At 55.8% G+C, this 26439-nt stretch overlaps 1 protein-coding gene across 1 annotated transcript; it reads left to right on the forward strand.

Moving 5' to 3' along the window:
- Positions 1 to 1488: 1488 nt before the first annotated feature.
- Positions 1489 to 26140, forward strand: GFRA2 (GDNF family receptor alpha 2). The gene is made up of 9 exons (XM_065856642.2): positions 1489 to 1851; positions 6598 to 6906; positions 10835 to 10918; positions 13905 to 14253; positions 23476 to 23585; positions 23663 to 23803; positions 23926 to 24101; positions 24179 to 24232; positions 24420 to 26140. Exons 1-9 carry the CDS (start codon positions 1812 to 1814, stop codon positions 24546 to 24548), a joined length of 1392 nt encoding a protein of 463 aa, XP_065712714.1. The 5' UTR covers positions 1489 to 1811; the 3' UTR covers positions 24549 to 26140.
- Positions 26141 to 26439: the final 299 nt, after the last annotated feature.

Consider the following 26439-nt stretch of genomic DNA (forward strand, 5'->3'; position numbering starts at 1 on the left):
GGTATTACAGCAGGTACTAAAGAAGGTATTAAAGAAGGTGTTCAAGCCGGTACTAAAGCAGGTATTTGCCTTCCTGAGGCAGAGGAGAGGTGCCTGGAGATGGGATGAAGCTGCTGCTATTGTTCCTGCTACTGAGATCCCGTCTCGGGTGCAGGAGGGGGATAAGCACAGGTACAAAGGGCAGAGAGGAACGGCGGCTTCTTTGCATCAGGACTGGCACTTTTGCCTCATCTTATGGCAGGGAGACAAGTGTAACACCCAGTGCAACGAGACACTCCGAGACCTGACAAAATTGCAGCGATGCTGGGCAGCTGAGGACGCTACTTTTCACTGCTGTCTCCATTTAGGCTCTGTGAAAGCCCAGTAACATCCTGCTAAGTCAGAGTCTATGTGTTTGCATTATTTTTTCTTTTCTAAAAGAGAAGCAAAGCCAAGGAGAGCAGAGAGCAGGAAAAGAATAGGACAAGGAAGGATGTTGTTAAATGGAAGCCTCACTAATGTGTATTGCTCTGATCTGTTGTTTGTCATCCTCCCCTTTCCTTCTGCCTGAATCTTTGCTCCAAGAGCAGCGTGACCCTGCGTGCTGCTCGCCGGGGTGATGTGCTGGGGGGGTCTTGAAGCCCCTTGCTCCCCAGACAAGGCTGTGTGAACTGGGAAGGCTCGACACGGTGGGGAGCACACGCTGTGGGGCTCAGCAATGTGGGGCTGCTCCCCCCAGCTCCCCTGCTTGAGATGAATGGAGCGGAGAATCCTCCTCCATGCCGTCCATGACCTTCATGGATTTGGGGCCAGGTCCCCCCATCGCTGGCACTTGTAGGGTCCTGAGCCCAAGCCAAGGATGCAGAGAGGGGTGAGAGGCCGGGAAGGAGAGGAGGAGCAGGCCAGGAGAGCTCTGCAGCAAGGACCCTGCCCACTCGCAAGGGTTGGGGAGCAGCAGAGCGGTTGGGGTGAGCTGAGCTGCCTGTGGAGACTCCGATGTGAATGAACAACCCCCCTTGCTCGATGTGCATGTGTGCACATGTATGTGTGTGTGCAAATCCTTCCCCAGATCAGCTGGTAGGTCCCCGTGTGGTTGTGAGCCCTGTTGCCTCCCTCCCCCCAAAATCTGGTGGCATTTCACCCATCTGGGAACAAGCCACCCACAACCCCTGTGTCCCTGTGACCCGACGGGTCCTCATCTGCCACCATCCCCACGCTTGGAGAGGAGCGGGGGCAGCAGGGGGGTTGGGGTGGGGGGTTCCCCATTGTGCACAGGCAGGTGCATCCACGGAGGGTCGCAGGGAGGGATGCGGGAATGGAGGGATGAGGGGACGGAGGGATGGAGGAATGGGGGTCTGCACAGTCCCCCGCCGGAGGAAGGGCGGCGGAAGGGCATCCGCGGCTGCGCTGCCCTCCGCGCTGCGCGGCCCCCGGGCCCGGCGGAGAGAGGCGGATCGGGGCGGGGAGGGGACGGGCGGCACCGCCGGCTCTGCCCCCTTCTCCGGGGCTCGGCGGAGCGCAGCCGCCCCTCGCCGCGCCCCCCCTCGTCCCACCCCCGGCAGGCAGAGGCTCGGCACAAGCCGCCGGGAGCCCGGCGGAGCGCGGAGCCCGGGCGGGGATGCGGGAGGCGGCGAGCGGCTGAGGCCCCGGCTCCGCGCCGGGCGGAGCGCACCCCCCGGCCCCCCCTCTCTATTGCAGCCCACCGTCCTCACCCGGATTTGGGATCTACCTGGACTCCTTGGGAATTATTCTTCTTCTTTTCTTTTGTTCCCCTCTTTTTAAAAAAAAGAACGAAAAATTGCACACGTGGAGGAACGCGTGGATTTACTAACATGATCTTGGCAAACGCGTTCTGCATCGTCCTCTTCGTAGGTGAGTGGCCCCGGCGGGGGTGCCCGCAGGCCGGGGGGCGCTGATGTCGCCTGGCAGGGCAGGATGGCAGAGGTGGCGTGTCCTTCCCCGGGCTGAGGGGCTGGCGGGGCTGGAGGGAGGGACCGGCGCTCCCCGGAGATGGGGTTTGCATCAAGACGAGGATTTTAACTGGGGACAACTTTATTTCCCTATTCTCTATCAAACTTAAAGCGGGGATGGGTACGGGGGGGAACGACACGACCTCAGCCGCCCCACTGGGGCAGCTCCCGCCTCTGGCACCGCACGATCGCGATCCGCGGGAGCGGGAGCGGGTGGGATCCGCAGCCGAGCCCTGTTCGGCTTTGATCCCCTTTCTCCTTGTGGATTTGCATTTCGGAGGATTATCTACCGCTCTTCCCCCCACCACCCGTGTCTCCCAGCGCCCCCCAGCCCCTCCTGCCGTGGTTGCTGAGCCCCCCACCGCTCCCCGTTCCTGGGAACTCGGCATGGAGAATCTGCTCGGAAAGTTGAGCTGATTGCATGTGTGTGTGCGTGGGGAATTGCTGTCCCTTCTGCTGCAATCCGTGCGTGTTGCTTTAGATCATGTGTGAGTTATTTAGGAGCTCTTGTCTCTGCCAGGAAGAAAAGCTTCCCATTTCTAGGGCAGCCTCCGCCGGGGCTGGGGAAGGTGCGGCTGGAAAGGGGGAGAAATCAGAAATCGTGGTGGGTTTGGGGTGAAAAAGAAGCGAATGAGAAAGGTCCGTATTTCGCTCCGGCGAGGCTGGGTGCACGCAGGACCGTGACTCGGTCGTGAGCCGTGTCGTGCTCCAGACGCCGTGACACCCGCTGCTTGTCAGGGGGTGTGTGGTCCCCAGCAAACCAGCGAGCGCCCCGAAAAACTCTGCTGAGCTGGGGGAGCGTCACCCCGGCTGCGAGGCCGGGGACAAGGGACAGGCAGCGGCTGGGGGAGACTTGAAGGTTGGCAGAACAAACCTCCCTCCCGAGCATCCCATGGTGCCGGGCTGGGGGTGTGGGCAGAGGGACCACCGTGCACCGGGGGCTCGGCATGAGTGATGGGGGGGCTGAACCCAATTTGCGGTGCCCTTCCCCGTGGCCTGCCAGCAGCAGGGTGTGCTGGGGGGGTGTCAGGATGGGGGGCATAAGCTCTGCCTTTTGAACCAGGAGGGATGCTCGGGGGCAAGGCGGGGGGCACAAGCGTGAGCGAGGGATAGGAAGGGCTCTCCAGCACTGACTGGGGGGCAGCTGGCCGCTGTCTGTCTGTACGCATGTCTGTCTTGCCGCTGGACGTCTCACGAGTGAGATTTAGGAGGACAGACACCTCCAGGATGCCCCACCTAAGGCATCTGAACTGTGGTCTGCTCTCCCCTGCAGGGGAGGTTGCATGAAAGCACAGCCCTCTTGTCCCCTTTTCTGGGTGCTGTGAAGGTCTCATGTGTGCAGAGGGGACGCCGTGGGGCAGGCTGTGCCCCCCAGCCAGAGGAGCTGTGACACCCCAAGCAGTCATCCCCGGGAAGTCGTACCCCAGGCTGAGCTTAGGGATGGGATGCCCAGGGGGCTCATCCTGCTGCTTTCCCACGCCGCCCCCCCACAACGTGAGGAGCCCAGGGGAGCGGGGCTGGTGCAGAGGAAGCTCAGCTCCTCACATCTGGGCTCTTCTCTCCCATGAGCCAAAAAACCCCTTGGTTGGGAGAGGAGGATCAGGAGGATCGCTGCCACAGCGGCCAGGCTCCGAGCCTGCACGTTCCTCAGCGATTCTTTTCTTTTTGAGTTGTGAGGATAAATATTTACCTCTAAAACTGCCTGTGTCCAAAGGTCTTTGGCAGGACCAGTGAAAGGAAACATGTATTACAGCTAGAAAAGAGGCAGCACAGCCTGGTGCTGCTGGGGGAAGCTGCGGGAGCTGGAGGAGCGCGGGGCCGTCGCGCTGTTTGCTGCCTGCTTCTCGGAGCCTTGTGCATCTGCCTGCAAACCCTCGCTGTGCTCCGGCACCCCAGAGGCTGCCGAGGATCAGCTTTACATTTGCTGCAGATGTTTTATTGATATGAGTTTAGCGAGTTTGTGTCTGTGAGGAGGTTTCTTTTGGGTAGGGAAAAAGAACAGCAGCCTGTCCCTCCATCCAAACGCCTCTGCGGGGGTCTGTGGAGCTTTATTCAGCTTGGCAGTGCCGGGAGAGGGAGGAGAGGAGGGTTCCAGGAAAATACACCCACCCGGCAGCCGGGGTTGAGCGTGCAGCTGGATTTGGGGGGACCAAGCGGGGAAGGGCTGTGTCTGCCTTTCCTCCCCCAGCGGGATGGATTTGTACCATGGATGCGGTGCAGGATGCTGCAGCCACCACCTGATATGCCAAGGGGACACACAGAACCCTGCAAGGTGACAAAAACCTGGAGGCTGGGGGCAGCTTGCCACCATGCATCCCTGTGAGCTCCCCGGCAAGTGGATTTACTGTTGGGCTTCCCATCCTGGCGTGAGTGCCTCGGCAAGGATGCTCCACGTGGTCCAGCACCTTTTGCATCAGAACAGGTGTCCCATCCCTGCCGCCCTGCCTGGGAGGCCCGTGGAGCCAGCGAGGGGACAGGAGCTCAGCCGGAGGAGAGGATTCCAATGGCATTTTGGGAAGAGGCTTCATGGCATCGGCTGGAGAAGATGGAATTGGAGCCGAGAACTGGGCCAGCTCGGGGCAGAGGGCTCGGAGTGAGGACCGGACGGATGAGCAGCTGGGGCAAGGGCAGCGGAGGAGGAATGGCACACGGAGCTGTGGGATGGATCTCCATGCCCAGGAGACCTTTGCCCTGGGGCCGATGGCTGCTGTGCTGGGTGCCTCAGGATGAGGTTTCCTGATGGGTAAAGGTGCAGAGCTGGCTCCTTCCTACTCAAAACACCAAAGCATCGTCCATCTCATGGCGAAGAGCTGGAGCGTTTGGGGTTGCCCGTTTCTCCAGTGTGACGCGACTGCTCGTGGATCCTGCCTGCCTCCCATGTGGAATATAATCCTAAAAGGCCAAGGAGGGCCTTCCCAGGGGACATCTGCCACCCCAAATCGGATCTAATGTGGGTGTAGGGGCTCTGCACTTGGTCATCATTACCAAGGCACCCAACAGACCTCTCCGAACCCCATGGTGTTTGTTCGAGAGCATTGAAGACCAGGAGAATGGGATCTGTTCCTTGGGCTGATCACAGATGTTTCCACCCAGGGCTGCTGCCCGTCCTGCTCGTTCATGCCCAGTGGAGCCAGCCAAGCCCCGAGCATCCCCTCTCCTGTGCTGTCCCCATGGTTCCAGGAACGTGTCCCGGCTCGGCGAGGTGGGCAGAGGTGTGCATGGCCACTTGCTTCCCTGGCCACTTGCTCCTGTGGCCATTTGCTCCCGTGGCCATTTACTCCCGTGGCCACTTGCCCCCGTGGCACACAGGAGCAGGGGACAGGTGTCCCCGCCATGGTGGTGGCAGGGGACCAGCCCTGCCTGCGTGGGGGAGATGCTGCTGGAGCTGAGCACCTGCCGAGCCGAGGAGCTCCCTGTGTGTCCTGGCGGGTGTTGGAGGGGGTGACACACGGGTGGCCCTTGTCACATGCCTGTAGGTGTCACTGTCCCCCTGCCATACCCAGCCAAGCGGTTGGGAAGGGGCTGGGAGCTGGAGGCTGAGGTTTGCTGTGCATGTGGGAGCCAGGGGATGGTGGAGCAGTGATGTGTGTTGGTGATGCATGAAGACGGTCACCCCCCCATCACCCTCTAGGGTGGCCGAGGATGCGGTCCAGGTCTCATCCTGCCCATCTCTGCCTGCTCCAGGGCTTGACACAGGAAGCCATCTGAGGAGAAGGGTTTGTGCCAAACTGCGGCCCTGCCAAACCCCAGTGCTCAAAAACCCGTGAGTCACACGCCCGAAAAATCCCGTGACGGGCCTGAAAACGATGAGCCGCAAAAATGAAAAGCAAACAGGAACAGGCTCAGAGGGTTTGGATGGACTTTCTCTCGAGGTCATGAGCTGGAGGTCCTCGTCCCCAAGCACCATGGCTGCAAACATGCTGTGGTTGTTTATTTGCTGTTTGATCTTAATAAGAAACAGATAATTCCATGGCATCACATGGCTCTGGGAGCTGAGGCGTTGGGTTAACCCTGCACCTTCTCTGCCCCAAGACATGGGGCACGTTCCCCTGCCAGGGTGTGAGAACAGGAGCTGAGGGGAGACCTCATCGGGCTCTGCAACCACCTGAAAGGAGGTTGGAGCATGGAGGGGGTTGGTCTTTTCTCCCAAGTAACAGTGACAGGATGAGACAAGATGGCCTCAAGTTGCGCCAGGGGAGGTTGAGGTTGGATCTTGGGAGCAATTTCTTCCCCAAAGGGCTGTGGGGCATTGGAACAGGCTGCCCAGGGCAGTGCTGGAGTCACCATCCCTGGAGGGTTGGACAGACGGACATGAGGTTCTCAGGGACATGGGGCAGTGCCAGGGATGGGGAAGGGTTGGACTCGATGAGCTTGGTGGTATCTTCCAACCAGAATGATTCTATGACTCTATTCTGCTTGCTTTTTTGGGCCACCAGCTGATTTTTGGCTGAGGTGATGGCTGGGGACACTTCCAGGCTGGGTTTAGGCACGATGGAAGGATGCTCCCCATTGCTACAGCAGCCCCAAGGCGGCTCTAATACCAGTTGGGGACAGCGGGCTGATGTGGAGGGGACATGAGGGTTTCACCCCCTCCCCAGTCACCCTCCCTCACTTCTCTCTGCCCTCATCTCTCCATCCCCTCGCCCAGATGAGATCCTGCGCTCGCTGGCTGGCCCCCCGTCCCCCCCGGGGCAGGACCCCCATGGCTGGCGGGTGCCCGTGGACTGTGTCCGAGCCAACGAGCTGTGTGCGGCCGAGCCCAGCTGCAGCTCCCGCTACCGCACGCTGCGGCAGTGCCTGGCCGGCAGGAACACCATGCTGGCCAACAAGGAGTGCCAGGTGGCCCTGGAAGTGCTGCAGGAGAGTCCCCTCTACGACTGCCGCTGCAAGCGAGGGATGAAGAAGGAGCTTCAGTGCCTTCAGATCTACTGGAGTATACACCTCGGGTTGACCGAAGGTAACGGGGAGGGGATCCGTGGGGGTGGGATGGGGTGGAGGGTGCTGGGGAGCCCGTGGGGGTCTAGAGGCAGAAGGCGATTTTGGAAAGGATGGAGAATCCATAAGGAATTTGAAGGCTAAAACTCACCCTGAGATGTGGAAGCTCAGAGCTGAATCATCACAAGCATGGGGCTGATGTGCGATGCAAAAGCTTTTCCATCAAGGAAATTATAATAATAATAATACTAATAATAATGGCCTCGGGTTGTGCCACGGGAGGTTTAGATTGGATATTAGGGAAAAATTCTTCCTGGAAAGGGCTGTCGGGCACTGGAACAGGCGGCCCAGGTCACCAACCCTGGGGGGTTTAAAAGGTGTTTAGATGAGGTTCTTAGGGACGTGGTTTAGTGCTAGAGCTAGATTAGGGTATGGTTGGACTCAGTGATCCTGAGGGTCTCTTCCAACTGAAAAGACTCTATGATGATGATAATAATAATAATAATAATAATAATGATGATAACGATGATGATGATCCCTCTGAGTGAAATGGCAGCCACTCGTGGAGCAGTCGCTGCTGAGACTCTGCCATGTGCATCCCAGCCAGAGGGTCCCATCCCTTCTCCCAGCTTTAGGAGCTGGTCCTGACCCCACGCGAGGTTGGGAGCTCCCAGAGCACCTCAATCCCTGGTTAAAACGGGCTGAGCAGCACTTGGGGACAAGCGGCAGGTCCCCCCGCCTCTCACCTTGCAGAGGGGCGATGCACCCTCGCTGCTGCCCAGCAAAGGAGTAAATCAGCAGCTGGAGCAGCACAGGTAATTGCAATTGGATTTTTGCGAGCCCAGGGCTGGTTTCTCTGAGGAACGCAGGATCACCGGCTGCCCGAAGGCTGCACCCACCGCCCCGGCTCCTCTGGGGCTGCCCCGTGGGCTTGGGCTGCAGGGGGCAGTTTGCTGGGCTGGGGGGCTGTGAGGGGCTCAGCCGGTGCTGGTGTTGGTGGGGTTTGCTTTGCTCTGTCCCCTCCTGCAACCCCTGCAGCTCTGCCAGCACCTGGCTGGCCCCAGACTGGGCAGGAGCAGAGCCAACACCAGTATAGATCCCTTTAATGGGTTTACGGCTTGCTCTGCATATGGAAGCTCTTAAATCCAGCTTCAGCTTGTGCAAAATTGCCTGCACCAGAGCCAGGGGGTCGTGGCACCGTCCTCGTAGGGGCACGGTCACCTGGCTGGTGACAGCTTGGGAGCAGATGGACCCGCGGCCACCAAGTGTGTTGGCAGCTCGGCCCCACTTCCACCCGTTATTTGAGGCTTTAAAAATGCACCTTCCTCTGCTGTTCCTTCATTACCCGGGCTCAAAGTCACCTCCTTTAGCTGGGGGTTCATTTGATGGAGCCTGCAGAGGAGCCTCCATCCCCAGCATCCCCAGCTCTCTGGGCTGGGATGGAAGCCAGGGGAGGAGGTGGGGGGAGCTGAAAGGGTTTTGATGGCTGTACCTGAGCACACAGCCCCCCCAGGGCGAAATTACCTTCGAATCTGGGTCAGCGCAAGGACTAGAGAGCCCGAAAACCAGCCCAGAGCAGGAATTACCGCTTAATTGTTCTCTACCCCTCATTAGCAGCCTCCATTCAGCAATTTCAGAGGGCTTTGCAAACATGAATGAAGGATGCTTTAGTGCTTAATGGGTGCTCCAGGACCTGGACCTGGAGGAGGAGGTGGGAAGAAAAGTGATTTTACCGGCTCTTAAGGAGCAGTAGAAGCTTCGGGGTGTTCCAGCAGCTCATATCTTTAATATGCATAAACCAGTGAGCGTAAAAGCGATGAGGAGGCCAAGGTGGATCCCAAGCTCCTGCATTTTAGCAGAGATGCTGTGCTGGTGGCCGCCCGTCCAGCCCCTTGGCTGCGGGAGCCGGGCTGGCCCTGCCATTAGGGAGGGCTGCTTTCCCTCCAGCCTCATTCCTGGGGGTTAATTGCATCTCAGCGAGCTCAGGAAAAGTCCACTGTCCTCCTAATGCTCCGTAATTTTCCTAGCAAGCAGCAGGGTTCAGCTAGTATTTAATTATTTATTGCATTGGCAAAGCAATTTACCGGGAGGTTACAGTGTTTCCTAAATGCACTTTAATAAAGGTGCTATTTGTCATCGGAGCATTAGGAAACCCGGCCAGGCGGAGGGGTTGGCCTGAAGCGGGAGGACTTTGCAGGCTGCCCGGAGTGTTTCCTTCCCCGTTGTGCCTGTGTAGTGTCACCCAGTGTCACCCAGCATCACTGAATGTCAACCCAGCATCACCCAGCATCACTCAACATCACCCAGCGTCACCCAGCATCACCGAACATCACCCAGTATCACCCAGCGTCACCCAGCATCACTCAACATCACCCAACATCACCCAGTATCACCCAGCATCACCCAACATCACCCAGTATCACCCAGCATCACCCAACACCACCCAGCATCACCCAGTATCACCCAGCATCACCCAACATCACCCAGTATCACCCAGCATCACCCAACACCAGCCAGCATCACCCAGTATCACCCAGCATCACACAACACCACCCAGCATCACCCAGCATCACACAGCATCACCCAACATCTCCCAGTATCACCCAGTATCACCCAGCATCACCCAACATCACCCTGAGGGCCGTGGCAAGGCCAGACATGGGGTGACGGGCTGCCAACCCACAGCTACTGGACTCAGCCCACCCTGGCGTCCTACCAGGGTGTCCCCAGCTTCTCACCCCACTCTGCCACCCCGAATTTCCAAGGAAGGGCTCTGCGGAGCTGCTGGGCTCAGATCAAGCCCTCCCGCATTGCTCCCCACCTCTTAATGAGCTTGTTTTCCAGCAGGGTTTCAAGCAGCTCCTTAATTACAGGGGATAAATGCCACTGCCTTGGGCTAACAATAATTCCAGGGGTGGGCTGGAGCGGTGGGGGCTGCCGGGGGCTCCCCCATAGCGAGGGCACCCAGGGACCTGCCGGGCACCGCGGGGATCGATGCTCTGGGCTGCAGCTCAGCCCCTGACTGGGCCTTTCAAAGTCCAGCCATTGATTTTATATGTGTATATATATATATATATATATATATATGTTTTTTGCTGTGGCTGCTGAGGCTTGAGGAGAGCATTTCCTCTCTTAGACCCATGGCCAGCTCTCCTGAAATCAGCATCTTTTGGAGATACACAGAGCACCGGCATAAAAAGCATCAGAAGGAGCATCTCTCCATCTCAGAGATGGGAGTGAGGGGGTTTGCTCCCAGTGGGGGACAGACAGACAGATCGTGGGGGACAGATGGACAGACCGCGGGGGACAGACAGACAGACCGTGCTCAGGTCCCCCCTCCGGAATGTGCGGATTGTGATGGAGGAGCCCCCGGGGAATGTGGCGTGGGTGGGTTGGTGGTGGGGATGCTCTGGTGCGCAAGTGATGAGGGTGTGCGTTCCCTCACTGAAACATTTCCATTTTCCCCAAGCACATCGGAAGCAGAGCGGAGCAGAAAACAACCCTTAAAGTGTTTTTTTAGGCAAATGCTCATTTTTGAAGCCACAAACAAAAAAAACACCAATCCGGTGTTGAGTACAGACCCTGAAACCTCCAGCTTGCAGCTGGCCCGGACTCTGCAGACGTCGTCACGGAACCTTGACCTTTCCAATCTAAATTCCCTCAACTCTTGAGATCAGTTTGGACGCAGCTGCTGCCAAACCTGCCTTGCACAAGGAGCTGAGCTTGTGGCAGGACACAAGCTCCCAGCCAGCAGCAACTAAGCCGAGCTGGACCAAAATGGGCTTTTCCTTTGGTTGCTTTAACCACTTTTTGCTTTTCTCTCCCCAAATCACAGATCGCCATGCTGGGGCTGCCCGCACCTGGCTGTAGCCTCGGTGGTGACTGAGGTTATCTGCTGTGGTCTTTAATTTGCTTTTTCTCCCCCGTCTCTTTCTTCCCTCCCACTCTAGGAGAAGAATTTTATGAAGCTTCCCCCTACGAGCCGGTCACCTCTCGTCTCACTGATATATTCAGACTTGCTTCAATTTTCTCAGGTAATAAAAGCAACACGCTTCCGCTGTTTTATCTCCTCTTGCCCGTGAATATAAACCTGTTACCGAGCTCCCTGGCAAGGAAAACCTGCAGCTCCTTCCCCCGTGGTTTGGTCTGAGGGGGGGACCCTGTTTGCTGTCCCTCCCCAGGGCAGCCGGCCGGCAGCCCAGCCATGGGATGCTGCTGGGAGAAGGATGCAGAGCCCTTTGGAGCATCCCTCTGCCTCCTCATCCTCCTCTTGACCCTTTGGACCATCCCTCTGCCTCCTCATCCTCCTCTTGACCCTTTGGACCATCCCTCTGCCTCCTCATCCTCCTCTTGACCCTTTGGACCATCCCTCTGCCTCCTCATCCTCCTCTTGACCCTTTGGACCATCCCTCTGCCTCCTCATCCTCCTCTTGGCCCTTTGGACCATCCCTCTGCCTCCTCATCCTCCTCTTGACCCTTTGGACCATCCCTCTGCCTCCTCATCCTCCTCTTGACCCTTTGGACCATGCCTCTGCCTCCTCATCCTCCTCTTGACCCTTTGGACCATCCCTCTGCCTCCTCATCCTCCTCTTGACCCTTTGGACCATCCCTCTGCCTCCTCATCCTCCTCTTGACCCTTTGGACCATGCCTCTGCCTCCTCATCCTCCTCTTGACCCTTTGGACCATGCCTCTGCCTCCTCATCCTCCTCTTGACCCTTTGGACCATCCCTCTGCCTCCTCATCCTCCTCTTGATCCTTCAGAGCATCCCTTTGCCTCCTCACCCTCCTCTTGACCCTTTGGACCATCCCTCTGCCTCCTCTTGGGAACCCAAACTCCGCCACCATCCTCAGGAACTTTTTTTGCCATCTGTTTCCATGACAACCCTCCCCCTGCTTTTCAAATTAGGTCAGCGATGCCTTGGTGCCTCCTCACCCTTTCCCCTCTTAAACCCTTTCCCCAAAAGTTTTGGAAGGGTCCCTGCATCCCCACACCTTGTGGGGTGCACATGAGGTGGCACCTTGGGGACCCCACAGCGATGTTGTGTCACCCCTGGGGTTTGCAGCCCTGCCACAGCCACCCCGGCTCGCTTGGGGACATCTCGAGGGATGGCTGTGACATCCCGTCCCCTCACTGCTGTCACCCGCCGGGTCTGAGCTCCCGGAGCTGATTTGCCAGGGAGCTCAGCGCTGTGTCAGGATGACGATGCCGCCCCCCTCCCGTCTCCTGCACGCCTCTTTGGATTACATGAGCGTCAAGGAAATATTTTAGCTGCTGGAAAGTATGAAAAGCAAAGTGTCTGGAGAGGGGGATTAAATGCTCATGGGTTGATTTATTCATAAAAGCGAAGCGAGAGGAGAAGAAAGCCTGTCTGGCAGTTTTGGGGGCTGGGGAAAGGGGGGAATAGGCTGTTGTTACGCTCCAGATGTGCTGTGGACATCGCAGTGGCCTCGATGCCTCTTCCACCCCTTCTCTGTCCCTTTGGTGTGGGGTCAGAGTGGCCGCAGCCACCCCGGGACCCCCAGCCCCAACCATTGAAGCAAATGAGCCGTCAGTGTTGTTTCTGGCTAACGAGGTGGAGGCAGAGCGCTGCTAATTGCCCGTGGGGATAGCGGAGGGATTACCCAACCTTTCTAGAAAGAAGGGGACAGCTGGTGGCACCGGGTCTCCCAGCACTGTCCCCTCCCCAGCTCCTCGGCCCCCGTTTCCTCCTCGCCTCATGAAATTTTCATGCTCGTGCTTTATTAATGAGCTCCCCAGGAACCCTGGGCTCTCAGGCAGCGGCTCTATTAAAATGCATCCAGGTCCCCGCAGGTCTCGGGCAGGGCAGGAGTGATGATGCTCCAGGGGATCAGACAATACGCCGATGTTTTGCACAGATCCTGTGCCGGTGCTGAGCTGCCACGCCGGCTCTTCACCGCGCACAGGACTCGGAGCCGGGACGGATGCTCAGGGAATCCCCCCAAAACCAGGAGCTGCTCTGGGCAAGGAGAAAAGAGAAGCCGTGTGTCCCCCGTCCTCTGCAAGGGGCTTTTCCCCCTTCTGCATCAGTGCCATGAGCTGTGTCCATCCTCAGCTTCTGTAGCATCATCCAGGCTGGGGGGGTTCCTGCTGTTTAAGACAACAATGAGACAAATTGGGGTCCTGTGCTGCAAATAACACCCCCAAATGCTGCTTTCCTGCAGGGCAGCCCCCATGGGCAGCCGGAGGGGCGGAGGGAGGTGGGAGGGGGATGCTCGCCCAGGCAGCTGCCTGTTGTTTGCTAATTAGCAGAGCCCTACAAATAGGTCTGTTAGGGAGCCCTGCTTGATGCTGCTGTTTGTCTTTGCCAGCAGAAACTGGGAGGCAGCAGAAGAATCCATGGGCTTGGCCAAGCTGCAGAGGGGAGGAAATTAGGGATGAAATGGCTGGTGCAGTCAGGTGGCTTCTGAATTAGCACCTGGGCTGCCGGGGGTGATCCATCATTTTGACAAAAACAAAAGGAACATTCAGCATTTGTTCCCGTGCGGTGGTTTGGTGGTTTGGCTTCGTCCATCCTCTCGCCGTTTGCTGACGGTGGGGATTCCTGGGGAGGATGCAGGATCTGGCTGGTGGCCGAACCCAGCGGCAGCCTTGTCCCCATTGTCCCTATGTGGGCAAGGGGGCTGGCTGGAGGGGTCCTGGTTTTGGGGGAGCCCCAGGAGAAGACACAGGGGCTGGGGGGCCCTGTGTGGCTAGGCAGATTATTCTGCTTTGGAGCAGGCTGAATAATTAATAATTATTCTTTGAATAATTGCCAAGAACAGAAAAACCCCTCAACTTGTGAATTCATGGCATGAATTATGCACCCAAGGCTGTTTGACCAGGTCTCCTCGGTGTGGATTAACCCCTTATGTGCTGGAGGAGGACCTCAAAATTGAGTAGGGGGATGAAGGTTGGGGGGAGCGCAGTGGGGAAGGGACAAGTTGTCATGGAGATGCCAGGGGGTGACACCGGTGCCAGTCCCATTCCCAGCATCATCTCCTCTTCCTTCCCCGTGCAGGAATGGACCCCGCCACCACCTCCAAAAGCAACCACTGCCTGGATGCGGCCAAAGCCTGCAACCTGAACGACAACTGCAAGCGCCTGCGCTCGGGCTACATCTCCACGTGCAGCAGGGAGATCTCGGCCACTGAGCACTGCAGCCGCAGGAAATGCCACAAGGCTCTGCGCCAGTTCTTCGACCGCGTCCCCAGCGAGTACACCTACCGCCTCCTCTTCTGCTCCTGCAAGGACCAGGCGTGCGCCGAGCGCCGGCGACAAACCATCGTCCCCTCCTGCTCCTACGAGGACAAGGAGAAGCCCAACTGCCTGGACCTGCGCAAGGTGTGCCGGACGGATCATCTCTGCCGGTGAGGGATGCGCTGGGCTCTGTGGGGGCTTTCCCGGTTCTTCCCAGTGCTGGGGGTGACCTGCTGGCCGTGGAGGGGATTTTCAGGGGGCTGTGGCTGGGTTTGGGTGCTCTCTTGGTGCATAACCCTCTTCCACGTTCATTGGGTGCATCTTCCCAAAACCGCATGGTGTTCGCCGGTGGGGTCTCTTCCAGTAACAGCTGGATCCTGGGTGTCAAATGGGGCAGAGATAATGGTTTTTGGCTGTTCACGGAGAGGTTTGTGGGCTCAGACGTGGCCCTGAGTTGGTCCCGTTTTGCTGTGGGGTGAGCTTGTGGGGCTGCGTGTGGTTTGCAAGTGGGTCAGCGCCCTCCAGCATCGCTCACCTGCCCCAGCTGGGGTAGAAATGTGGGGCTGGAGCTGCTGTTCTGCTGTGAATGATGGAGCTGAGCCCCTGGGGACCGCGCTGGCTCTGTCCCCAACCAGAGACTGCTCCATCTCCCCACGCTGCGGAGGGGATGGAGGTGCCATAGGCACGGCAGCAATGGGGGCACCCAAATCCCCATCGTGCTTCCAGCATCCCCAGCAAAACTTCACGGCGGGCGAAATCTGCTTTTCTCCCCGTGGCAGAGCAAAGTTGGGAGGTTGGGCTTTTGTTCCATTATGAAACTCATTATTCATACGACAAAAAACCTCCCGTCACCCTCCGGCGGCTGCATCAGCCTTGTAAAGAATAGGTTTCCTATGAGGAGGAGGGTCTTTTTGCCATGGAGGTGATAGAGTTTCCCAGAGCCTGGTGGCGAAATAAATAAATAACGTGGCTTCAGGTCCTCCTCTGGCTGCGAGAGTGAATGTGTTTGAAATGTGGGAATGTGGCTTTTTATCAAAAAGTAATACAATCAGCCAATGTCCATGAATAAAAGATACCGGGGCTGCGCTGGGCGGCGGCCAAATTAATGGGAGCACCTTTTTGTCAACGGGCCTGATGCTCAGGCATTAAAAGCTGTAGATGCATCTGCTTGGTTTGGGGGGGATAACCTGAATTAGCAGCACATTGTGGGGGACTGGAGAGGCCACGGAGCTGCTGAGCGTTAATTACAAGCCTTGAAATGAAATTCTACCAGAAAGAAAAGGTCCCATCTCATCTTCTGTGGTTCTTGTTGTTGTTTTCCCCCTTGTATCGCTGGAGGGCTCCTGCCAGCCCATCTTCCCCAGGGATGCAGGAGTGGTCCTACCTGATGCACACATGGGCATCGTGTCCCCTGCAGTCACAGCTCATGTTGCTGTGGGTCTGATTTCCCACGTTAAAGCTGGGTATGGACTCACTCGCCAGCTGAACCCCTTCTCCCACAGCCTCATCTCCTCCTCTGTGCACATTCCTGGCATTTCCCAGCTGCTCCAGGCTGAGAGCGCCTGGGAAGCCCAGGAGCTGAGCGAAATCCTGGTTGAGCACCGTGTGGGAAACGCAAACTCCTCCGGCGGCTGCTCTTTGTGCTTGTTTGAAAGGTTTTAGGTGGTGTGGAGCCGCCACGTGTTCTGGGTGGATTAAGCTTGGTGCAAGGGGGTCTCGCTCAGAGGTCCCTGCTGTGGGCTTGGTGCTTGGAGCTCTGTGCAGAAAGGGCTGCACCCCATGCAGGGGTCTAAAAACTCTGGTGCATGGGTGCAGACCCCCCAGAGATGCTCTTGTCCCGCTCCAGGAGCCCTGGAGATGCTGCTGGTCCTGCTCTGGGCGAGCAGCTTGCTCTGTGGTTCTGCAGAAGCCCAGGGGAGCTGCATCCATGTGCAGGCTGGGGGAGTTTGCTCATTTGGAATCGCTTTGTTGAGCGGCTCTGGGCTTGGTTTGCAGGGCCAGGGCGGTCTGGGGGGCCTCTCCTCTCCCTCCAGCCTCTCCAAATCCCTCTGCATTTATAAATACCAAAGCATTGGCAGGCAACCGCTGCCGAGATCATCACCAGGTGCTGGGAATGTGTATAAATAGAGCGTGCAGGCTTTGTCCTCCTTCCCATGGCATCTGCACCCACCGACCTCCACCCAGGAGCAAACGGGCATGGAACCCCCCCATGTCCCATCATCCCAAGCAAGCCAAGGCTGGGCTCTGCCATGGGATTTCCCCTTGATGTCTGGTTTTATCGGGACAGCATCGCGGTCTGATGCTCATCCTCCTTATCTGCGTGTGGGACTGGCAAGGGCATTGAACTCCGAAGCAGATCAGCAAGCTGCTCCGAAACCCAGCGGTGACAGGAGATGAGATAATGCTCCTGCACGGGCTGCGAGTGTAATTAAGCCTCCTGGCTGAACGCCTAATGAACGGCAAAGCCCTCTCTACTGGGATAGAGCTTTACAGGGAGATCTTGCTGCCATCGGTGCTGAGCTGCACGTGGGGGGATGCTCCTGGTAGGGGGGGATGCTCCTGGTAGGGGGGGATGCTCCTGGTAGCAGGGGATGCTCCTGCAGGACACAACCCACCCTGGCTTCGTGTTGTTTCCTTCCTGAAAGAAGCCATGGAATCGGGGGAGAGGGCAAATTAATGGTCTGACATGGAAAGCAATAATTCTGGAGGTTTTCCTGGTTTTACGCTGGGCTGCTGGTTAAATGGTCATTGGACATCAGCTCCTGTCTCATCAGTGGTCACCAAGCTGGGGAGATAGAAGCCACCAGCTCTTCCATCAGCACCGATGGAAGGTGATGTTCTCTGAATGCTTTGACCAGGGTATTTTAAGCAGCGGGCAGCATCCTGGCGTGGGGCAGGGTCTGGGGGTCCCTGTGAGGATGAGGAGGGTGCCCCATTCCACATGGTCCTTCTGAGGACACGAAGGGACCAGGGTGAGTGCCCCGAGCTCCCGTGCATCCCGCGTGGGCTCAGGGATTCAACCCGTGCCCTTCCCAGGGCTGCCGTGCAGGATCTGGCTTATTCTGGGCTCAGATCCTGGGATTTGCTCTGGACGAAGCAATTCAAATGGCCTCGACCTGTGAGATGCCCCAGCCCCTTGGCCCGGCTCCCGGCCACAAGAGCAGGAGCAATCAGGCTCCGATGGCTGCAATTTGTGCAGCTTTTCGTGCCGGGAAGCTTTTCCCAGCGCCGCAGCGCAGCCTGACAAACTCCCCGCGCTTTGTGTCTGATTGCAACGGACAGGTTTTAGCTCCCAGAATATAAAAACCTTTTTGCAAAACACTAACCTCAGCTAAGGGGAAAGGGAAGGAAAGGGGAGAAAAGAGCTGATTTCAGCAGCTGCAGTTTGCTGTATTTTTCATCTTGCATCAGCAAGTCGGGAACACAAATAATCTGGTTTTATATGCTTCAGTGGTGCTGGTGCTGAAGAATTTCCCAGCCTCCACTGGCTGTAGCTCCTCAGCATCCAAAAGCAGGGTGATGTTTCATTTCCCTGGGTTTTCTCCCCATTTTTTCGGTGTATTTATGCTTGGGAGGGGGACGCATCCTGCCCAGCTCCTTGCAGGGTGCCTGTGCCTTTGTGCATCGGCATTTCTGCACAGCAGAAACCGGCTCTTTTTGGCTGGGGTTAGGATGCTAATTCAGGAGCGATGCCCCGGGGAGGGGAATCTTCACTTCACCGCCTGAGGACCCACAAGGGAGACTTGGCTCGGGGTTTGTGCGAGGGAATTGGATCCAGGCTGCCTTGGTATTGATTGAACACCAAACATGGGAACAAAACGCCTTTTTCTTTTTTAACCCACGTCCTCGGCTTCGCGCCCTTTGTTTAGCGCAGACAAAAATGCCATCTATAATGGATGTTTCTTTGATAAACGGCGGAGCGGCGGCTCAACTTTCTCATTACGCCGTGTAATGAGAGCGGCTCAGGAGTACGGCGGCCACATCGCTGGCTGCGAGGAGGGAGGAGGAGGAGGAATAATCGCTCCTGGGTTGAACAGCAGCTCTAAGAGCTGGTAGAAGAGCAACGTTCATGTCTGGCGGGGTCACAGGGACAGCTGATGTGTCCCCAGGGTGGGTGGCTGCACCAGGGCTGAGCAACCAGGGGAAGCCTCCAAATCTGACCATGAATTAGAGAATCTGCAAAGGTTTTGGCCCAGGGGGTGGATTGGGGTGGCCCAGGGGGTGGATTGGGGTGGCCCAGGGGGTGGATTGGGGTGGCCCAGGGGACATCACCCCCATATGTCTCCCCGGGGGACCCTCGCACCGAGGCGGCTGGAAGGGACATCTCGTCTCATTGTCCGCCTTGCTCAGGGCGAACGGCGCTCTTAACACAGTAATAAGTCAATTCGCGCTGAATAATTAAATAGAGAGCCTTCATAAGTATTGACTTAATGTGACAGCAAGTCTATACTGACTCAGGGTTTGCTTAAGTAAACACAATCTCCTGTTCGGCTTAGTTAGCAGTTCAATGAAATAGAACAGTCCTTCAATTAAAATCAAATGATGCGTGCGTTTAATTCTTCCCTTCTCTTAGCGGGTAATGATAGGGTTTGAGCATAGGCAAGAGGATAGGGAAAAAGAAGTCTTTCAACTGCTTTTATCTGTGATGAATCAAAATGCGATGTCCTCAACATGCATATGGGTAACTAAACTTTTTAATTAACAGCTCCTAACTTAGCGGTTGGTTTCTGTTTGTCCTCAGTTGGTTTTGCCTGGTGCTGGCTTAGCTCTGCTTGCTCCGCTTGGGGATTTCTGCTTTGCTTCTCCGTGGTTCTTTCTCCTTTTGCCTTTTTCCTGCTGCTCCATCTCCCTGTGCATGGGGCACCTTTGGGACCAGAGTCCATCCCACCTAGACACGCTATAACAGAGAGGTGATTTTCACTAAAAACCAGGCATAAAACCCTCCTGGCTCATAGCAGAAGGGGTGACTCCATTCTCCAGAGGCGGCAGATAAAACGAACATTCCCATTGAACTCTTTTTCCCCCCTTGTGAACTATTTGCTAGCTTGGGTAGGAGGTCATCCAGAAAAGTGGAGTTTTGCTCTGCTTTCCCTCATTTCTCCAGCTGATCCCCATCCCCAGGGCTCTTTGAATCACCTGAATCTTGGTGTCTGAGGCTCAGTTTTACTTTATTCTGGTTTAAATCTCAGCATCTGCCGGCCTGGGCAGCATCCATCCCCAGCAGGACGAGGATGCCCAGCGCGCCCGCGGGCTTTTCGTGTCTTGCTGGGTTTCTACATGTTGTCGCAGCTTCTCGAGCATCCCCAGCTCTGCGGGGGGGGCAGAGACGCGTTTCTGAACCACCGCTCATGTCTATTAAAGCCATTTTTCCTTGGTCCCTGTAAATTGCCTGTGAAAAAACACGTCTCGAGTAATCTCCATCTCGGACGTTTTCTGCATGAAATATTCAAGAGCCTGATACCGTTCGCTTTGATGGTTGGGGAGTTATTACCAGCGCTGGGCTTTGGACTTCTCATAGGCATGTGGTGATGGGAACAATTAACACCCAATTAGGCACCTTGCATCTGTTCTGGGGTTTGTGTTTTCTTATTTTTCCTGCTTAAAAAATTGCAACCAACAAGCGGAAAAAACATAACAACCATCAAGAATCCTTTGCTGTGTAGGTAAGTTCTAATGGCAGATTGAGGGGGTCTTGGCAAGTGCTCCTGAATCTCTCTGTGATAACAAGGGCGGGAGATGAGTTGGCGGCCAGGAGGGATGGGATGGTCCCCACAGCCATGCACAATGTCCCCTAAATGGGGGATGTATGTATATGTGCCCTGGGAGTGATGGGATGGTCCCCACAGTGATGCACAATGTCTCCTAAAGGGGGGATGTATGTATATGTGCCCCAGGAGTGATGGGATGGTCCCCACAGCAATGCACGATGTCCCCTAAACAGAGGATATATGTATATGTGCCCTGCAGGGATGTATCTGGGGGTGGGCAGGGCGACAGGGGCAGCTCTGGAGCTGCCTCCCCTTGGCACCGTCCTGCTCTTTTCACCCAGAAATCAAACGTATTTTTTAGATGCATCAAAGAGAAACAGCTTGTAGCCCCCTGGCTTTGAAATCCAGCGCTCGGAGCGGGTTGGGGAGATGATATATGTGTGTATATATAATTAATTTTTCTTAATACTCTTTTTCTTTCAACTTGGGCCCTGCAGCTCCCCACACCACCCTCCTCCCTCCCCATCCCAACCCAGTGCCAGCCCAGTTCTTCCCAGTCCAGCGCTGGCGTTTGCTGGCAGAGACTGGCCAGCCCCACCTGCCACCCGGAGCTGCCAGCCAGCCATTTGGCACCAGTTCCTCCTGTTTCTGCTCAGATGGACTTGGCTCCCTCTCCTTTTTATTTCTCCTTCTTTTTTTTTTTCCTCTCGGGCACTTAAAAGCAGAAATCTGAGAAGCGATGGGCCGGCTCCAGTGAGGTTTATTCCTGGCAGTTAGAGCCTGATCCAGCGACTGCAAACTCATTGTATACAGCGGAAAGAGTGACATCTGGCTTGGATATTCTGGAAAGATTACCAGCTGGCTTGTCATGTATTATGAAAAGAATAACATTTGCCTTAGAGGATGCTACAAGCCAGGAGCAGGGCCCCGGGGAGCAGCGTGACAAATTTGCGTGGCGCTCGGTGATGAACTTGCCACAGTTCTTTAAGAGAATTGACGTGCCTTCGCCTCTAATTTGGGGAGAGGGGAAATGCTGTCGGAAACTTTATTTATCTCCCGCGGAGGGGAGGAGGAGGGAGTCTGAATACCTTCCTGCAATGGCGATTGTGTGAAAGGAGCGGAGCTGGAGCTTTTCTGCTCTGCAGCATCCACCCCAATCTCTTCCTTCTGCTCCACCTTGCAAACGGGGAGCAAGACCCCTCGGCCCCAAGGTTTTGGCTGCAGGGAGGGCTGAGCTCTGCAAATGTCCCCCTGGCAAAGCTTTTGTGCACAGATTTAGTGAGGGAAACTGTGCTGAGAGCTGAGCATCAGCCCCAGGAACGGCTGTGGGATGGGAGCCCAACCTCCCTCTCTGCACCGTTGCCACGGGGAGGTTTTCTTTCCCCATGTGCTAAACCGCGTGAGAGGAAAAGAAATGTAGGTTTGGTGAAAATAACCTGTTCCTGGGATGGAGTTGTGTTTCCAGCAGGAAGGAGAGGGGAAAAGTTTGCTCCTTGGCTCAGATGTGCCATAGGAAAGCTGCGGAATCCAAACCCCTTTTATTATTTTCCCTGAAATCGGTGCTTTAGCCCAAGCTCGTCCTCTTTCCATGTCACGGAGCAGCTGCCCCGCACACCCCCTGGTTCCATCTCTCCCCGAGGTGGTACCGGTTGCGTTGTTGCTGTTTCTCAGCATCCGACGTGCCCGGGAGTCCTGTGTTCTCATCGGGAGCGCTCGAATAACCCAGACGAAGAGGCCGACCTTGCCCTGGAAATTCACAGCCCGTCGGGAGCCTGTAAGTGGGTCAGGCAGCTGCTGCAAGTGGGGAAATCAAACAGTTCGCACCGCCGGCAGGTGAAAAACCAGCGCGACCTGCATCCCCGGCCACGAGAAACAGCACAAAGAAGGTACCAAGTGGCTCTTGCCGAAGCCCCTGCTCAGCTGGGGTCCCCAAAGGGCCAGGGGGTCCCCAGAAGATGCTCTGCCGTTCCACAGAAGCTGTTTGCATTGGTGGTTGTGAAACTCCATGACCTGGAATAAAACCCAGTCACGGGTGGCTGGAAACAGCCAAAGTCTGCAGGAAAGCAGCGCATTCCCGCATGGAGCATCCCGTGCTCCGCTCCAGCTGTAATTTAGTCCCATTTGGGTCCTTTCACCAGGATGGAGCCCATGAAACTGGAGCTCAGCAGCAGCATCTCTGCTGCTCTGGGGGGTTTCGGCGGTACCTGCATCCCCCCATTCCCTTAATGCACTCGAGATCTGGGACGATGAAAAGTGCTGGGTGGATGCAAAGTATCACTGCGGATCCCTTCTGCTTCATTCAATCACTGCTTCATTTGTTCTTCCATTTAATTTGATAAAAAGCCTTCTGAAAACAAATCATTCCTATTCAAAAAAAAAAGATAACACAATTTCTACCCTTTATTTTCATCCGTTCTTATGGCTCTAGGCAGGTACCGTTGGATGATTCAGTCACTGGTTGGACAAAGATGACATTTAATTAAGAAGGAAGGAAAAGGAAGCTAAAGAAAATAATGTATGCCTTCTTCTTTCTATATGAAATGTGGAAAAAAAGGAGCTGAGGAGATTTTCTGTTGTGAAACGCAAGGTCTCATCTACAGTGTCAGCAACTTGGCGGCTTCGCAGCGATTCCTCCCTGTGATTGAGATCCAGCCCGGGCCACAATTCAGCCCCGTGTCTGTTCTTTTAATGACTGAGTCAATCTGGAAAACCGCTGCCCATCCATCTGTCCACCTGGTCCATCTGTCCATCCTCTTCTACACCCTTCTCATTTCTTTATCCTTCCACCTCGGTGATTCGATTCATCCCGAGAAAAATCTGCAGAGCATCGTCTGCAGAGCGTGGGTTTGTGTCAGCACAGCCAAATTACCCGTACACCTGGAAATAACTGCGCTGCCATCGCTCCTCGTGCTTCGTCTGTGCATTACGCCGAGTGGTGAGAGGAGAGGAGATGGGGTAACCAAGCCAGTAATGGAGTTTGGTGGTATCCCTTCTTCATTCCTCCTGGTCCTGCTTGGTTCTTTTTCCCTTCTTGACTGCAAAAGAAAGGAAAATGTAAAGCCCAACCTCAGGCGTTTTAATTGCACTCTAAGCTTTAACATTTCAGAGGGAAGATAAAAACAAGCAGTGAAATTTTACGGTCGTGTAATGATGCCGGGGAGCGGCGCGGCCAAATGAGGTTGTGAAGTTTATGGTGTGCCAGGGAGGTGAGGAATGGGAAAGGATGGAGGCAGGAGGTGGAGAACGGAAAGGATGGAGGCAGGAGGTGGAGAACGGGAAGGGATGGAGGCAGGAGGTGGAGAACGGGAAAGGATGGAGGCAGGAGGTGGAGAACGGGAAGGGATGGAGGCAGGAGGTGGAGAACGGGAAGGGATGGAGGCAGGAGGTGGAGAACGGGAAGGGATGGAGGCAGGAGGTGGAGAACGGGAAGGGATGGAGGCAGGAGGTGGAAAAGGGGAAAGGATGGAGGCAGGAGGTGCAACATGGGAAAGGATGGAGGCACAGAGGTCCCATACTTGGAAGCTCATCCCCAACAGGGTGGTGAGCCTCTAGATGTCATTTAGATCTCCCTCTAGCCCATTTATCCTCTTTCATCTCTTTCATTTTGTTTTTAAGTCGCTCCTTGCTGCTGAGGAGCAGCAGAGGTGCAATCCTGTCCCTCTCCCTCTTGCTCTGTGCACCCAGGTCCCGTCTGGCCGATTTCCACGCCAACTGCCAAACCTCCTTCCAGTCCCCGACCAGCTGCCCCGGGGGCAACTACCAGGCGTGCCTGGGCTCCTACGCGGGGCTCATCGGTGAGTGAAGGGGAGGATGGGATGGGGAAGGGTCCCTCCCACCACGGCCCCTCATCCTTTTCCTTGGCCGGGTGCAGGTTTCGACATGACGCCCAACTACGTCGACGCCAGCCCCACCAGCATCACCATCTCGCCCTGGTGCTCCTGCAAAGGCAGCGGGAACATGGAGGAGGAGTGCGAGAAGTTCCTCCGAGACTTCACGGAAAACCCTTGTCTCCGTAAGGTTCTTCTCCATCCCCTTCCTCACCCGGTTCTGTCACGGCGGGGGTGCAGCACCCACGAAGCATCTCCAACCCTCATAAACATCACCTACCTCCATAAACATCTTTTCTCCCGCCAGGAAACGCCATCCAAGCCTTTGGGAACGGCACTGACGTGAACCTCTCCCCCAAGAACCCCTCACCCCCCATCACCGTGCCACCGAAGACAGAGAAGAGCCCTCCCCTGCCAGATGACATCAATGACAGCAACACCATGTACGACACGAGCGTCATCACCACCTGCACCTCTGTCCAGGTAGGGGAGCCCAAACCCTGAGGTGTGACCCTGGGTGCACTTCCCTGCCCTGAACCTTCCTCCCTTCTGCTCTCCAGGAGCACGGACCGAAGCTAAACAAGTCCAAAGAGCAGAGCCTGTGTTACTCAGAGGTACGTTTGGGGCAGGGAGCGGGGTCCCGGGAGCTGTTTCCCGCTACAAATGATTTGGGAGGGATGTATCAGGCAAACACCATCCCGGTGGCCACTGGTGATCGCTGACCAGAAGGCAAAAATAGGAGTTTTCCAAGGTTTTCCCCCAAAAGCACCCAGCTTAAACCCCGCTCTCGCTCGCCCGCAGACCCAGCTGACCACGGACATCATGCCGGACCAGAAGACCTTTGTGGACCAGAAGGCAGGTGGCAACCGACACCGGGCGGGACAAATCCTGCCCCTCGTGCCCGTCCTGCTGCTGCTGCTGGGCTCCTAGAGGGCCGGGGACACTCGCACGAGCTCCATCCCCACGGGGAAGGGAAGGACCATCTTGTGCCGGAGACTGGAATCGCTCCCAAAAACCCGGGATGCCGAGCCCGGGCGCATCGGGAGGCAGGAGAGCCCTCACCGCGCTGCGAAACTTTGGTGGTTTTCTTCCTGTTTTCAGTTTTCCTTTGGTTTTTTTCTGCTCTTTTATGGTATGTTGGGTTTCTTTTTGGAAGCGGGAGCCCACGGCTCATGGCCAAATCCCCCCCATGTGCCCTGCAACGAGGGATCCAGAGATGCCAGTGGCACGGGGAGGGAAAATGAGCACCAAGCAGGACTTTGCAGAGGTGGTTTGCAGGGGACACCCCAGGCGTGCTGGGGACAGCGAGGTTTCCGCATCGGAGCATCCCAGAGGACGGATGTGCCGTCGGGAGCCTCTTCTGCATCCTCCGAGCTCTTGACATTGTTATTGACCTCCCTTTTTTCTTTCATTTTTAATTTTTCCCGTGGCTGAGGAGAGTTTTGAATCGGAAGAGAAAAGCAGCTGCTGTTCAGAGGTTGCGAGGCTGTCCCGATGTTTTCAATCTGTCGCTTGGAGGGGGAGATTTTTCTTTCCATTTTTATAATCAGTCAGATTTGGGTTGGGATGGGATCTGACCCATCGGTGGTTGGAAACCACTCTATGTTCCTCTCTATTTTCTTTTATATATACATATATAGTGTATGTATACACCACTCACCTATACCTACATATATGTATGTATATACACAACCATATTCATCTACAGTGTGGCTTTTCAAATTTCCTTTTCTCCTTTATTTTTCAAAACAGTGCTCCAATGGCAACAACAACTTACAAATGTATTCTTGTAAAGTTTATTTTTTTTAATAATGTCTATAATGGATTAAAAGAGAAAATAAACCAAGAACAAGCAAGCAAGGAACGAAGAGGCACCGATAAGCAGAGGATCCACCTGAGCCTGGGGGGGATGGGGCTGTTGAGCTGCAGAATTCAGGGATTTGGGTCAGTCAAAATATTTTGCAATGCTGCAAACAATTCCCCGGCTGTTTTGCTCCGGGAGACAAGCAAACATTTCAAAGGAGCTGACATGTTCCTGGGTGGCAGGCTTTTTGTTATGTGCAATAACTTTGGGTTTGAAAATACCATCCCCTCCCCTTAATGTCTCTGTTTTTCCCCCCCGAGCAACCTGACAGCGCTTAAAACCAAACTGAAACGCTGAGATTTGGGTCACACAAAACGTCAAGTTTCTTGAGTCAGACGAAAACAATTTGGTTTTTGGGGTATTTTTGGGTTTCTTTCACTTTGCTGCTCATGTCAGGGAGTGGAAACTTCAACCCCCATCCAGCTCTGCCCATGGAAAATGGGATGTCGGGGCATCTCGGGGAGCTGGGGATGCTGAAATGGGAGCTGAAGGCTGGGCTGGGCTGTGTGCAGGGAGCCGGGCGCTGGTCCATGGGGAGGGATGAATGGATGGACAGATATTCCCTTTTGCAGCACGGAAAAAGGAAAACACGTTTGATGTGGAAGTTGGCGCGGGGAAAATAAACATGTCACGTCTCTCGCGGGAGTCGCGTTGCAAACCCGGGCTGCTCTTTGCTGTATTCCCTCCTCTCCCAGCCAGCAAAATGACGGCTTTGAAGTAGAGGAGCCAGATGGGCTGAGCGGTTTGTGAAGCATCCAGGCGTGGAGGGTGGTGTTCGAGGGGCTCTCCAGCCAAGTTTGGGGTCCCTTGTGTGTGGGGTGAGCCCAAATTCCAGGTGCTCCAGTTGGCCTGGTGCTGGCTTGATTTTCTTCTTCCCTGAGAAGACTACAAATGCTTTTCTGACAGGAGTGTGAACTCCTTTGCTAGGAAAGCTCGGGGAGAAACATCTCCATCCTG

The sequence above is a fragment of the Patagioenas fasciata genome, chromosome 26 (genome assembly GCF_037038585.1).
Source record: "Patagioenas fasciata isolate bPatFas1 chromosome 26, bPatFas1.hap1, whole genome shotgun sequence".
Lineage (NCBI taxonomy): Eukaryota > Metazoa > Chordata > Aves > Columbiformes > Columbidae > Patagioenas > Patagioenas fasciata.